Below are 13,783 nucleotides of genomic sequence, written 5' to 3'. Positions count from 1 at the left end.
TGCTCTTCACTAAGAGGACTTTCTTTGTCTTCCTCCTCCTCCTCTAGTTGTCCAGCACATCAAGAGACACAACATAGTGCTGAAGAGGGAACTGGGAGAGGGGGCCTTTGGCAAAGTCTTCCTCGCCGAATGTTACAACCTGTCACCTGACCAGGAGAAGATACTGGTGGCTGTCAAGGTAACGTCAATAACATAGAGTAGATTAAACTTAGAAGTGGATTGCTTGCTTCTCGTAAGTTTGATATTCAGCCCTGCCCGCCATCCATTCTGTTTATTGTCTTTATTGCGCGGGAATCGAAGGGATCTGCATGTCAAATTAATCCGGCGATTGACTCCGACTCCCGGTATACAAAGAGAGCCAGTAATGCTGTTATCGACGGAGGAAGTTATTGAGAGCTCGACAATATTTTTGCGGCAGAACTGCATCCCCGCAGCATGTCGGGGAATATTAAACAGTGTACCGCACAGAATCCAACATACTCTCTCTTGAGAAATCGGCGCATTCGCTGTATGTTCACAAATACGTCCTTTGCTAGAAAAGTCGGCACCCGCTGTAGTCTTATCACTAACCTTTGCTAACTCAGGAGTAAAGTCATAACTATAGTAAATATATTTACGGGTCAAATTTCTAGGCCGTGAATATATAAAACATCTAAATGAAAAACAGGAAGTTAAGTCGATCAAATGGGAAAGTTGTTGTATGTCCGGACTGTCGTAAAAACTTTTTTTTTTTTTTTTTTTTTTCCAAAAGATGGCTGTCTCTCTGTAGATGCGGTGCCACAGTCAGTAACCAAGACAAATAAACGGCTCCTCAGATAAATGCCTCCCTTTTCTCAGGAAGGTACTAACTGTAGTTATCTCAGTATAAGGTTGCTATTGTTAGGGTGAGGACTTTAAATACAAACGACAGAATTATTAACAATTTTTTTACAGCAGGATGGATCTGAGCTCTGTAGGGTTTATGGAAAATCCCTATGGATTCCAAAAGATGGTGAAATAGGGCTACTTTTGTCAAAATAAAACTCCAAATTATTTTGGATTTCTCCACTGAGCCGTCGAGCAACTTGTTGGAAGTAAAAACTATGTCAAAGTCCGTCTTTGCAAAAGTGACTCTCCTCTAAATGTGGCTGCAAAGTGCCACAGGAAGTAAATAAAACGGAGTTAACTGAGTTCATTTCTTTTGAATGCGTTATAAAATGTAAATTAATCTCCATAGTTCACGCTTTATCTTTGACAGCCCTTGTATTTAAAAATAGTAATCCTTCATTTTCCCAACGCCGCTTTGTCTGGTCTCCCAGTTCACTTCCTCACTTGGCAATTTGTCGCCAGCAATCCGTCGAATTAGAACCCAAGCCGCAGACTTCCGAGTCGAATTGAGCCAGTTTGCCTCATTTATCCGTTCATCCATCGCTCCTTCAGAGAAGTGAAACTCAATCTGATTGAGAAAGACCTCTCATTAACAATACATGACCCCACCACGAACAGTTGACATCCTCCACTTCCTCTTCACCTGCATTATCTTCACTTCTTAAACCCCGATAACATATTGTTGTATTTTGACTGCAGTACAGTGCGACCTTAAACTTAAGTGTCCCAATTTAAAAGATGTTTGAGCTGTGAGTCGTTGCTTGGTCGGTGCTTTACTTTGTTTTTGTCAGCCAAAAGTAGAGTCCCAGGGTTATAATTTTGGCTTTTTATTATTTTGTTAGTTTTGATTTCATTTTGATTTGTTTTTCTAAATTCAGTTACTTTGAAATGTTTAGGTTGGTTGATTTTTATTACTTTTTTTTTGATAAACAGTTTTTTTTTTCCTTTAGTTTTACCAGTTTTGTAATTAATTTCAGTTTTTTTATATAAGGAGAATTTGTCAAGTGATTCTTTTTTTTTAAATGCCACAAAAAGTATTGTGTAATATGTAACGTAAACTATAATTCCCTTATGGCTGTTTGACCTTCTTCTGTACGGCCGTACCATAAAACAGAAATAAATATATCTCAAATCAAATCCGAAAGCTCATGTATAAAATTAATTTGATTTGATTTGAATTAAATGAAAAAAGGACATTTTCGCTATGATTATAGTTAGTTTTACCAGTAGCTAGTTTGATAATCGGAAAATTTAGTTTCAGTTCCTGTAAGTTGAATGAATTTTTTTAAAATCAGACTCCTTTTTATTTGATATCGTTACCAAAAATGGTTTTTCAGTTTTATTTTTCGATAATTTGTTCATTTTCATTAACTCAAATAACCTTGGCTACATTAAACTTCAGATCCACCACTGCTCGAGTGAAGTGTGAAAAAAAAACGAAGCGTAACAGTCACCTTTGTACTTTCAGCTGTTTAATGAGCAGGACAAACAGTGAAACAAAGAAAATGAAAACACTCTCAAGGAGCATGGAGGAGACGCTCACACTCAACAAATCTGTAAATTTCGGGTTAATTGCGCAACATAAAACCAATTTTGTAACATTACCTTTATGTTTTTATATTTATACTACACAGTACAGTTCTATTATTATTATTATTATTATTATTATTATTATTATTTCTTAACTGTGGTGTCTTGGGGGGGGCAGAACGGATTATTTGCATTTTAAATCAATTCAATGAGGAACATTTATTTGGTATACAGTATTACTAAGAGTGTACAAGTGTACCTAATGTTGTGCTCTTGAAAATGTTGCTTCAATAATATGCATTCATCATTAAATAATTACAGTCAGTCCATTGATTGGACTCCACTGAGAATTTTTTTTTTTTTTTTCCAATTAGTTAATGTATCATGTTCTTGCGCTCTCTCCTTCCTCCTCCCTCTGCTGGAATGCTGTGAGTCACCATTTCTCACCAGGGTTCCTCCTCCTCCTCCTCCTCCTCCTTCCTTTTTGCTGCATCAACCATCGGAACGTTAAACGAGGCTGTCGAAAATAGATGAAGTGGCTTAACCAACAGATGTAATTGTCAATCGAATAAGCCAATTTTACATTGAAACGTGAAGTCAGGTGCTCGTAGTGCACCAAGTAAATGAATTACATTACAGCATTATTAGTAGCAATGGGGCATTTATTTACTCAACTGCAGAGGGTACTAAAGTCTATATTAAGGGCAAGCCGCTCCTAGACAATTAATAACATTCTGGAAGAACGCCTGAAGCAACTCCACCAGAAAACATTCTTTTTTTTTTTTCCCCCCTCACGGATGACTCACCCAATGATGAATAGAAGCATGCACTGTATTAGAATGAAGGCTACTATTTGAGGAAATACGTCGCTTTACATTATTTGTTCTGGTTGAATGCTAATTAGCCATTACATCATAGACTGGAAGCACCTTACAGCAACACTTTTTCCTTGATGATGCACCTGCGGGGCGGGCTGGACGCTAATCAGCAATTCAATCACATTCCGGAGGGTCCTTGAAGCAACATTTTTTTTTTTTTGTCTATGTTACACCCAGTGAGCAAATGGGTCATGGCGTCTGTTAGAGGCAAGGTTACTATTTGAGGGAATGTGTTTTTAGACTTTCGAGCATTTGTTCTGGCCCTGTGTTAATGAGCCATTAGCCTATCACATCATATATACCGGAAGGTCCGTGAAACAACGCTATTTTTTTCTTTGTTGATAACACAGCAGGTGATTAATTGGGGCATGGTGTTTGTTAAGAGTGGATGCCATACCTGGTGATTAATTTGGGGCTTGACGTTTATCAGCGCGGTGGCCACTTTTGGAGGGAATAGCATTTTTGAACACCTTTGATCTGATTTGATGCTAATTATCCACTTAATCCCATTTTCCTTAAAGTTGTTTAAAGCAACACTTTTTTTTTTTTTTTAATACCATTTAATTGGGAGCACGGCCTTCCCATCTTTTGGAGTAAATGCATTATTTGAGATTCTTTTCTTTTCTTGACCACTGAAAGCAACAATAGGGAACTTGTTTTTGCTTTGCGTAGGGGCTGAATGCAAGTCAAGAGGTATAAATGTGTTAAAATAAATTTGGTTAATAAGATAAATGGTGCTGTTAAATATTAACGCGAAACATGAAAATAATCTCCCCAATGAAACTAGATGAGAGGCGTTCATGATGGTCTGCCAGTGATATACGGTAGATTGCGTATAAGTCGGTAGGATGAGGTTGCTATTGCAGTGACGTAGACGACATCTGAAATTCGTAAATTGGTGAACGGGTGAACTAAAGGATATGCTGGAGAGGCTATTATGTCTCCCAGCTGACCTAGGAAAACCCCCGTGAGAGTCTGACGAAGTGGCGGGGGAAAGGGAAGTCTTGGTTTTCGTTGCTTGCTTAAGCTCTAGCCCTCACGACCCGGATAAGCGTAATAAAATGGATGGATGGTAAAATCATGAAGTAAAATAATCCAGTAATCCCTGACTATTTTCAGGGGTAGTAACTGAACTGTGCCATAAATAACGGGGGGAAAAAACACGAGCAAGTGACACCTCCCAAATAATGTTGAATTGCCTGAAAGAGTAATTTGACCACAAAATATAATGTTTAATGCCATTTCAAATTCATTTTACAAGATTACCCTTAAAATGAAATGGGTTACAGATCATTGATTCAGGAAAAAAATGCCCCCTAAGTCCAACTGTTCAAGCACATGCGGCACTCTCCATAACAACCCAGGCTAAACTTAACTCCTTTCTGGCATGCAAAGCTAATTACTTCATCATACTCTCTTGGACTAATTATTATGTTGCTTTCCTATTTAGACATCCATCTTGTGGCATGTTAGGGCCTTTCAGAAAGACGACAAAAATCGTGAAGGGATTTTTCAGCAAATAGTTGGGTGACGTCATGTGGCTTTCTCCATATTGATTGGAAATGAATCACATCTTCACATTCGCATTTGCTGCATAATCTTTGCATTTGTGGCGATGCATTTTCCCTTTGATAAAACACTGCCCACCCCCCTCATGTTCACAAACCCCAACACTCTGTCATGTATGCTCTACTACAGGAAACACGTTGAGCATTTCAAAATAACATACGCACCCCAGCAGGGCTTAATGATCCCGACTAACGGCCTGACTATCAATCAGCCACCGGCCCGTAACACGAAGGCAAGTTTGACTTGTACTGTATTATACTGTATAGGTGGAAGGTGCCATTGATCACAGGCACTCCTTAATAACGTACAGATTCACACACACACACGCTTCCTCGTCTGCGGCTCATCAATCATGAACACTTTCAATAATGTTCCTTCAACACATGTAAATGCGAGTCGCTACATTCCCCCCAGCCCGAGGATGTTGATTGCTTTTATTTGCGGCGGGACCCAAGTGCAGCATGCGGGCATGACTTGTGTTGTATTCGCTGTTATCCAGTGCGCGGCGGCGAGGATGATGCATTCAGGGACTCATTACATTTGATCGCCGGCACCTCGCGTCGTCTCTACTGTAACTTTGCACCGTCCCGCGCCCGTGTACTATTATTGTCTCCGTGCAACAATGACTTATTTCACTTCTCGTTTCACACCGTTATCACATCAGCGGCCGGCAGTGAATGTTTACTCCAATGGGAATTTTCGTGAAATGGGATTTTTGCATCCCGCATTTTTCTTTGCACTGCATCATTGGTCTTGCCGCGGTGGACCGATGCACCGTAGAAGTAAACAGGCGCGAACGCAGTCCGCAACGCCACACTATTTAATAAATAATGTTTTACACTTTCATGAATGTTTTATGTTCTCAAGGCAAAGCACATTAGCGGTTTCCGAGTTTGCCGTTCAAGATTTCGCATCATGAAACTTGAGCTCGGTTTGGTTATTAATTAAGAAACCAGTTGGGTGCAATTGGAAAAACAAGAAGGCTGTTATTACATGAATACATTTAGTATTGTGTTTATTTTACAGCGGAAATTGAAGGCTGAATTTTTTTTTTGGTTACCATTTTGCCCCATAGGAAAGAATCAAAATGGAAATGGAACTTTCATGATCAAACATTTGATAAAGGAGACATATTGTGTTTGAGTACCTGTTGACTAACGGTGACAAAGCCAACGAAACTGGGCGCAGCTCTGCTTACCTTTTGACTTTAATGTAGTGTTTCATTATGTCCTGATTTAACTCTTTTTTTTTTTCTTTTTTTTCTTTTTTTTTTTTTAACTCAAGCCAAAGCATCCCAATGAATTAGAGCATCATAGACAAATTATTTTATTTCCGTAGTTCAACTGAAACATGGATATTAAATAGATTAATAATCATTAACGGGCCATTTACTGCCTAATTTCTGAATTCGTTTCTTCTGTAATATTCTCTTGAGTTGATGAATTTGGGGTTTTCATTAGCACTAAGCAATACAGTAATCATAATTATATTAAAATAAATTCAATTGCAATGATTTTCCACATGATTGTTGGTCACCTTTAGAATTGAAGTTTCTTTTGAATTGAAGAGCATTTGTGTTCATATTATGTTGTTATTTTTTCTTTTATAAATTAATCAAATGTACAAAAACAAAACAAGTGCAGAAATAAACGACATGTTTAGTGTAAGCTGTTGTAAGTGGTTGGTGGCAGCAAGGACACGCTTTGGACTAGGGTACCTGCTCAAAAACAAAGCACTTTTTTCGACATTTAAAAAAAAAAAAAAAAAATTCAGTATGGATACTGATATAATCGATTTTATTACTCAGCCCTAATTCGGATGTAGTATTAGTATTATATAGTGTATAAGTTGTGGGGGAAAAAAAAAAAAAGCTGTGGACTGCAAATGGCCTTCTGCACAAGACCTTAGACACCCCGGTTCTAAGGATATTCAACCTCACTCCCAGATTTTCCATATATGCGCAATATTGTATTTCCATCTTTTGCAGTGTAATAATCTCCATTGTCACGACGGCTCGTGTTACAGTCCATAATGTTCTCGGCTGAAACTCGATTGGTTGATAACAGATGGGGCGGGGTTATGGTCCATCTCATTTTCTGGCATCTCAGCATTCCAGCTGCCACGAGGTCATCGTGTCACCCCCCCCCCCCCCCGCCTCCCCCGGAGCTTTTTTAGCAACTTGTCCTTGTGCCCCGGACCTATATTTGTAACGGGAGCTTCTGTTTGTTTCTTTGTGGATAGGCTGAACGTATACGCATGGCATTTACAGTAGGAAGACTATCTATTATTCATGCAGGGCAAAAGCGATTGCATATATTTTTCCTCGGATGCGAGATGCATACACAGCCCGCATCATTTTCATTTCCTGTATCTCGCGTATTTCACTTGACGTTTTTGCTCTGTCACAAACGCATGTGTTATGTAAGTCTGGCTGATGGGAATGAAGACAAATTGGATTCAAGGGAAGATGGGAATGTAATGAGCAAATATGAGCGTCTGAGTATGCAGACCCCGTTCGAAATTGCTTTATTTCTTCACTGTTATTATTGTTGGGCTAAATAAATTACCATTTTAAGGGTTTTCCCATACTTGAAAACTATGTTGGTGAATAAATGCTGATTTAGTTTTTTTGTTTTTTTGCTTTAATTCAACGACTTTGTTGTCATTGTAACGGGTACAACGAAGTTGAAGGTGCTTTCAGCAAAGGTGTTACTCTAAAAGTATGTTACACAAAAACAATAGAATGGGACACATTAAATGACAAAATGGGATCCTTGTTGTCAATAAATGTATCAAAGAACACTAAGGTGCGGTATGAAATGAATTATGGAAGTTTGAATACATAGAAGGCCGCGGGTCGTCCGAGGGTCGGCCTTCTTTTATGTATTCAAACTTCCATAATTCAGTGCCAGAAGCACTTAAAAGGATTCTGACAGTTGAGGAGAAAAATGCAAAGTGTTATCTTCAAAAAGAGACCAAAACCGATCAAATCGACCAATGCCCATACTCCAAATGGTACAGCATCAAATTTACTTTGGTGCACCTTTGGTTCAGGTAAAACTGCCTGGTGGAATTGCAAAGGGTTCATGGAGCAGCGGTAAAAGGATGCAAGCGGTTTATGTTGTTGTTTCTGAGACTCCTCGGGAAATAGAGTCTTTGCTGTGTCTTTTTCATGACGGCTTTGATGTTGGTAAAATTCTTCCAAATACACTGGAAAAACATTCAGCAGGTGTAGACTGTTGTTTTAAGTTGTGATATCACCAATCGCCTCTAGATGGCAGACAGCGCAGTGGGGTGTTTCCTGCCTAGAACTCAAGTGGTGTCCATAACGCATCATGACCATTTGTGGTCTTTTGGACCATTTTCAGTGGCCTTCAGAGACAGCCACGCCCGAGAGATTTTGTCTAATTGCTATCAAATTTGAACAGATGGACTACTCAACTCTGAGACAGATGGACTACTCATCTCAACTCAAATTCATTTATATAGCACTTTAAACGCATAAATTCCAGCTGAAGAAAAACATCTTTTGAAGGCAGTTTTACTTGGCTTAGTATGAATTCTGGTCACTGTATCTATCATAAGTACAACTACAAAAAAGTTTCAAACACAAAGGTCCATAGAAACCACAGGAAGTCAGCCATTTTTGTTGAAGCGGCCATTTTAGATGTGACCCAAAAATGTCTTTTTTTTTTTTATTTACCTTTTGCCATTTTGCCATTTTGCCCCTTGCTGTTGACACCAATCATGGTTCAGCGTCAGAAAACAGGTACGCCGTGATTGGTCGTTACCTGAGCCCTGAGCAAGTGCGATGTCATTTTCAGTCGACAGAAGTGACAAAATGGCCGCCCCGTGAGATGACTAAAAACGAGTGGATTTTTCTGCTTAACTCCACAAACACAATATTAATCAGAATGCCATGTTTGGACTAGTGAAGCCGCCTAGAACATATTAGTGCAAGTAATCCCCTTTAACAGATGGACGACGCTAAATTGTTCGTTTTATCATTTCGTCAGTGCATGTCGGCAGAGCGAGAACCGCGACTAAAGCCAACGGCTTGACCAAACGTCTTGTGCATGATGGAGGTCCCCACTTTGAAGACAATCTAAAGCGCCCCCTAATGATGCAAATGTATACATGCATAACTCCATTCCTGATACTCTGATTTCCTCTGTATGAGCACAACAACTCTCAACTATTCATCGCCGCTCGCAGCTGTAATTTCTTCTTGTAATCAATCCTTGCTACGCCTAATTTACCGTAACTCACTTTTACACGGCAGGACAATTTTTTTTTTTTTACCCATTCAGCAGACATGACTAATTGATCTTTGTCGTGTGGCATAATGTTTTTCCATTTGTCAGTTTAATAAAGTGTCAGTGTGTGCGCGTGATTGTGTGTTTCTGTATGTGTCAGACTCTTAAAGAGGCCAGCGAAAATGCCCGCAAGGACTTCCATCGTGAGGCTGAGCTGCTGACCAACCTTCAGCACGAGCACATTGTCACCTTTTACGGCGTGTGCGTGGAGAGCGACCCCCTCATCATGGTGTTCGAGTACATGAAACACGGAGACCTCAACAAGTTCCTCAGGCATGGATCTTCAATTTTTTTTTTTTTTTTTTTTTTTTTGTCCCCATCCTGAATCTAGCATGCCGTTGCAACAGCCGCAAAGAGATCCCACCAAATGGCTGCATGAGAAGACCTGGCATTTGCCCACGTGTGCATTTCACACAGAACCCAGTGAAGCGGGATATTGCCACTACTGTTTGCGCTTTAACATAGCAACACAGCATCCTCCGGTCAGTTTGGTCAAACCCTGTCTTGTAGAAAACTTTCTCAGCAAATCAGATGCTGTTACGCAGCAACTGCAATGAAGGGAACAACTCCAAATTCCCTTCTACTTACCCTTCCTGTACGGCATGTGTCCTACAATAATCATTTTGTCCAAATAAGCATTAGCGAAATTAAGGACAGGGCAAATCTAACAGGTGCGCCCCCCCCCCCCCATTTAGGGCTCACGGTCCGGATGCGGTTCTGATGGCAGAAGGTCAGACCACCAGACCAGTGGAGTTGACTCAGTCGCAGATGCTGCACATCGCCCAGCAGATAGCGTCGGGAATGGTCTACTTGGCATCACAGCACTTTGTGCACCGCGACCTGGCCACCAGGTTTGTCGCTCATCTCATGACTCTACAACGCGCGATCCCTGTCATGCCATTAAAGCGCAAGTCAACCCAAACATACGCCAACCGTCACCAAATACAATTCAAAAACAGGTTATTGAGTCAAAGATTGGGTAATATTTGTGAAAAAAATGTTTCAAGTGGAAATCAGCCCAAACACGTTTTTTTCAAGAATACGTTTCCAGCAGGTCCACTAGTTGAAACGCGGCATTCTGATTAATTTTGCGTTTGTGGAATATGAACTAAAGCAAAATGCACTCGTTTTTAGCCATCTCTGGGGGCGGCCATTTTGTCTTCTGTCGGCTGTCATCACAACTGCTCACAACGACCAATCACGGCTGACCTGTTTTCTGAATCCGAGCCGTGATTGGTCGTTGTGAGCAGTTGTGATGACAGCCGACAGAAGACAAAATGGCCGCCCCCAGAGATGGCTAAAAACGAGTGCATTTTGCTCCTTAGTTCATATTCCACAAACGCAAAATGAATCAGAATGCCGTGTTTCAACTAGTGGGCCTGCTGGGAACATATTCTTGAAAAAAATATGTTTGGGTTGACTTCCGCTTTAACAGGCATAGCATAAAAATACTGACCACCCTTGCCAGGGTTGTTTGATTTAAATCAAAGCAAAAGAGAGTGAATTCCCTTTAAAAAAAAAAAAACTCCAAATCAGCAAAATCTTATTGCAACGTGTCCTGAATACAATCATTTCAATAAGTCCAATAAATTCAATGATCACACTACTGTATTAACATATCCTAGCCCAAGCATTGCCTGGAAATCATGTTTGAAATTAGAATAGTCGAGATATTACCATTATGTGTGAAAATATACCTAGAAAGTTCCTTGTCATAATGGGGACCAAAATTAGTCCCTAGTTTTGTTTAATATAATAGTACTCGTCATGAATAACTACACGTTCCCTATTAAAATGAATTTAAATGAGATTAAATCAGTTAAAATCAGAGGATTCGTTTGAATCGGAAAAACAAAATCTGATTACAATTTTTAGAGCCTGATTTTAACATTTTAACAGACGTCGTCATAATAAATGAAGCCAAGCAGTATAGAAAATGGTTGGATGGAAATAAATTGTGACTTTTTCTGGTCCTCTAAAATGATCAGTGTGTAGCTGCTTTCAGACTTCAAGGTTGTTGCTATAACTAATCAATAAAATGCAGCTCAATTTGCAGTTGAAGCAAAGGTAAAAGTTAGACTGCAACTTCCAAGCTTCAAGTCATTACCTGACTGTGCGACGTGCAGTTTTTTTTCTCGACTGACGTGTCTTGTCCGCCATCCACCAGAAACTGCCTGGTGGGAGAAAATCTGCTGGTGAAAATCGGGGACTTCGGCATGTCCAGAGATGTCTACAGCACGGACTACTACAGGGTAGGTGTATGTGTCCAACTTTATTTCTTTTGCACTTTTGCGGCCTTTCACCCTCCCTCCCTGATGCATGAGGCCCCCTTTGCCCCCCACCCCCCCCCACCCCCCAACAACCCGCATGGGCATGACTGATGGCCTCCACTGCAGGTACAGTAAAACATTTCGTTTGACTGCACGTCCCGCGATGCTGCCGCTGTAGGCTTGAAAAAGTAACTTTGTTAAGTTACCGATTACTTAATTTTAAAAGTAACTAAGTTAGATTAAAATGACTTTATTGGTTATACTCTACAGATGCCGACAGCATAGCATAAAACTGACAACCAGTTTTGCCGATACTTCAATGGAAGCACGTTTTTGACAGCGATGCATAACAATAAAGTTTAAATTTGAATTAAACACAAAATAAAGGCAGGCATAAGTAATTACTTTTCTTTGAAAGTAAATGAGCTTTATGGATTTAACTTGACATAAATGGCTACTTGTTTTTGTTAAAAAAAAAACATAAAATGTTTTTCGAAGGTAGTCTGTTGTGGCCTGACATATTTAACTGTTAATATACAGTTGAGCGGACAACTGATCCTTTTTTTTACAACCAATACTAACCGTTTGTAATAAAGGCCGTGCCCCAGTTAACCGCAATTGTAGGGGAAGAATTGACGGGAATTTCATTCACAATATCTATGAGGAGAAATAATAATGACTTTTACTCAAAAGTAATCATTTATACCAGGGGCGGAGCTATGGGTGGGCCTGGGTGTGCACAGGCCCACCCAGATTGAGAGACTGCCCACCCAGTGAGATTCATGAAAAAATATATACTTTTAATTTTTTTGTAAATTATGATGAAATTGTTTTGGAATTTGTGTTCTGCTGTGTTTTTTTTTATTGTATTGAACATTAAGAATGGCATAATTGTGGTCGTCTAAGGAAGATCTCAAATTCATATTCGGTTTGTCATTTTATTTGAATATACGATGTGTCGGGACAGGAGGATTGTGCTCAGTGAGGGAAATATTCAGGCCCACCCTGATTTTTTTTTTTTCAGGCCCTCCCATTAGCCACATTCTGGCTCCGCCCCTGATTTATACTGTTTAAATAGATCACTCAAACACGGACATTTGAATGTTGCGTAATGCGCAAATACAGGCGTGCCATTAACAACGGGAGATCCGAATACACCGCTTACACAGCCAGTCCGTGTGGAAAATTCCCTTTTAAATTGTCAAAGTGTTGTCCCAATAAAATGTGGAATCTTAGTGTGGAATGAAAGGTGATGTGCAAATACAAAGATTCCCCTCTGGCTTTCTTTTGCACACTGTGACGGCAAACTGCCGTTCCCCACAAATCTCTCCAACCGCCCCCCCCCCCCCCCCCCCCCCCAGCCGCCTTGTTCCACTACTCCCCTCACATCCCCTCTTCTCTTCAATAGAACTAAGTGTGCTGAGGCTGTCGCCATGGCAACGCACAAAGGCAGCGCCGGTGAGCCGCTGAGTTGTATCCAACGTTTTCTCGGGAAGAAAAGTAATCAGGGAACTTGTGTTTAGTATGCTCGGAGCGGCGCTGGAGATGGCGGAGGAGGGTGGTATGCGGGGGGGGGGGGGGGGGGGTTGATCAGCAGCAAGTGAGAGCAGAAGGAGGGCAAAGTGTTGGACACTGGAGGGGATGAAAACAAGAAACAAATTAATATACACTAGCTGAGAAAGCAGTCCGTGATGGAAGGATAAAGAATCAGACGGGGGCAATGTACAATGTACAGCCGGAGAGAAATAAAACAGAGCACAGCCAGAAATGATCAAATCTGTCACAAATGACGCAAAGAATTTAGTCGCCGTTTGTCATCCAAGAGCGTCAGTTGTATATGTGTGCGTGCGTGCGTGCGGGTGGGTAAGCATGTTCAGCCACGCTCTTACGTCAGACAGAAGCCAAGATGACTCATAAAGGAATCAGCCTCCTACCTCAGCGTGCGTGCGTGCGTGCGTGTATGTGTGCGTTTGGGAGGAAATAGAAGCAAAAGCGTAGGACTGACGAGGCTGTTTTAACGTCACAGCATCCGCTTACACAAAAAAAGCTGGCAGACGCTTTGGATGCCTCTATTCTTGGATTTATTCATAGACTCCCCATGCAAACCGTTTTTTCCTTTTTTTTTTTTTTTCCCTTTCCAGCCAGGTGCTCCTAATGCTCCACAGCCATACAGTGTAGACCTTCTCTGTACAGATCAAGAACTCTTTTTTTTTATTGTTTTGATGACCATTTGTCATTTTTCCAGTGCGACTTTTGGTGGCTTTATGGCAGGGCTGCTCGATTATGAAAAAAAAAAATGAATCATGATTATTTTTGGTAATAATTGAAATCACGATTATTGAAACGATCATTT

The 13,783-nt window shown here is 40.5% G+C and overlaps 1 protein-coding gene across 1 annotated transcript in view; it reads left to right on the top strand.

Moving 5' to 3' along the window:
- ntrk2a (neurotrophic tyrosine kinase, receptor, type 2a) overlaps positions 1–13,783 on the top strand; it is a 79,606-nt gene that overhangs the window by 52,335 nt on the left and 13,488 nt on the right. Inside the window, exons 15-18 of the mRNA XM_086030352.1 lie at positions 48–178; positions 9,261–9,433; positions 9,856–10,011; positions 11,328–11,412. Of these exons, the coding sequence (XP_085886478.1) occupies positions 48–178; positions 9,261–9,433; positions 9,856–10,011; positions 11,328–11,412 (545 nt within the window). The remainder of the gene's footprint in view (positions 1–47; positions 179–9,260; positions 9,434–9,855; positions 10,012–11,327; positions 11,413–13,783) is intronic.

This window comes from Filicampus tigris, chromosome 5, assembly GCF_054856515.1.
Source record: "Filicampus tigris isolate MCC_2025a chromosome 5, RoL_Ftig_1.0, whole genome shotgun sequence".
In the NCBI taxonomy this organism is placed as follows: Eukaryota; Metazoa; Chordata; class Actinopteri; order Syngnathiformes; family Syngnathidae; genus Filicampus; species Filicampus tigris.
Note: the sequence above shows the minus strand (reverse complement) of the source record. Positions and strands in the feature narration are given on the sequence as shown.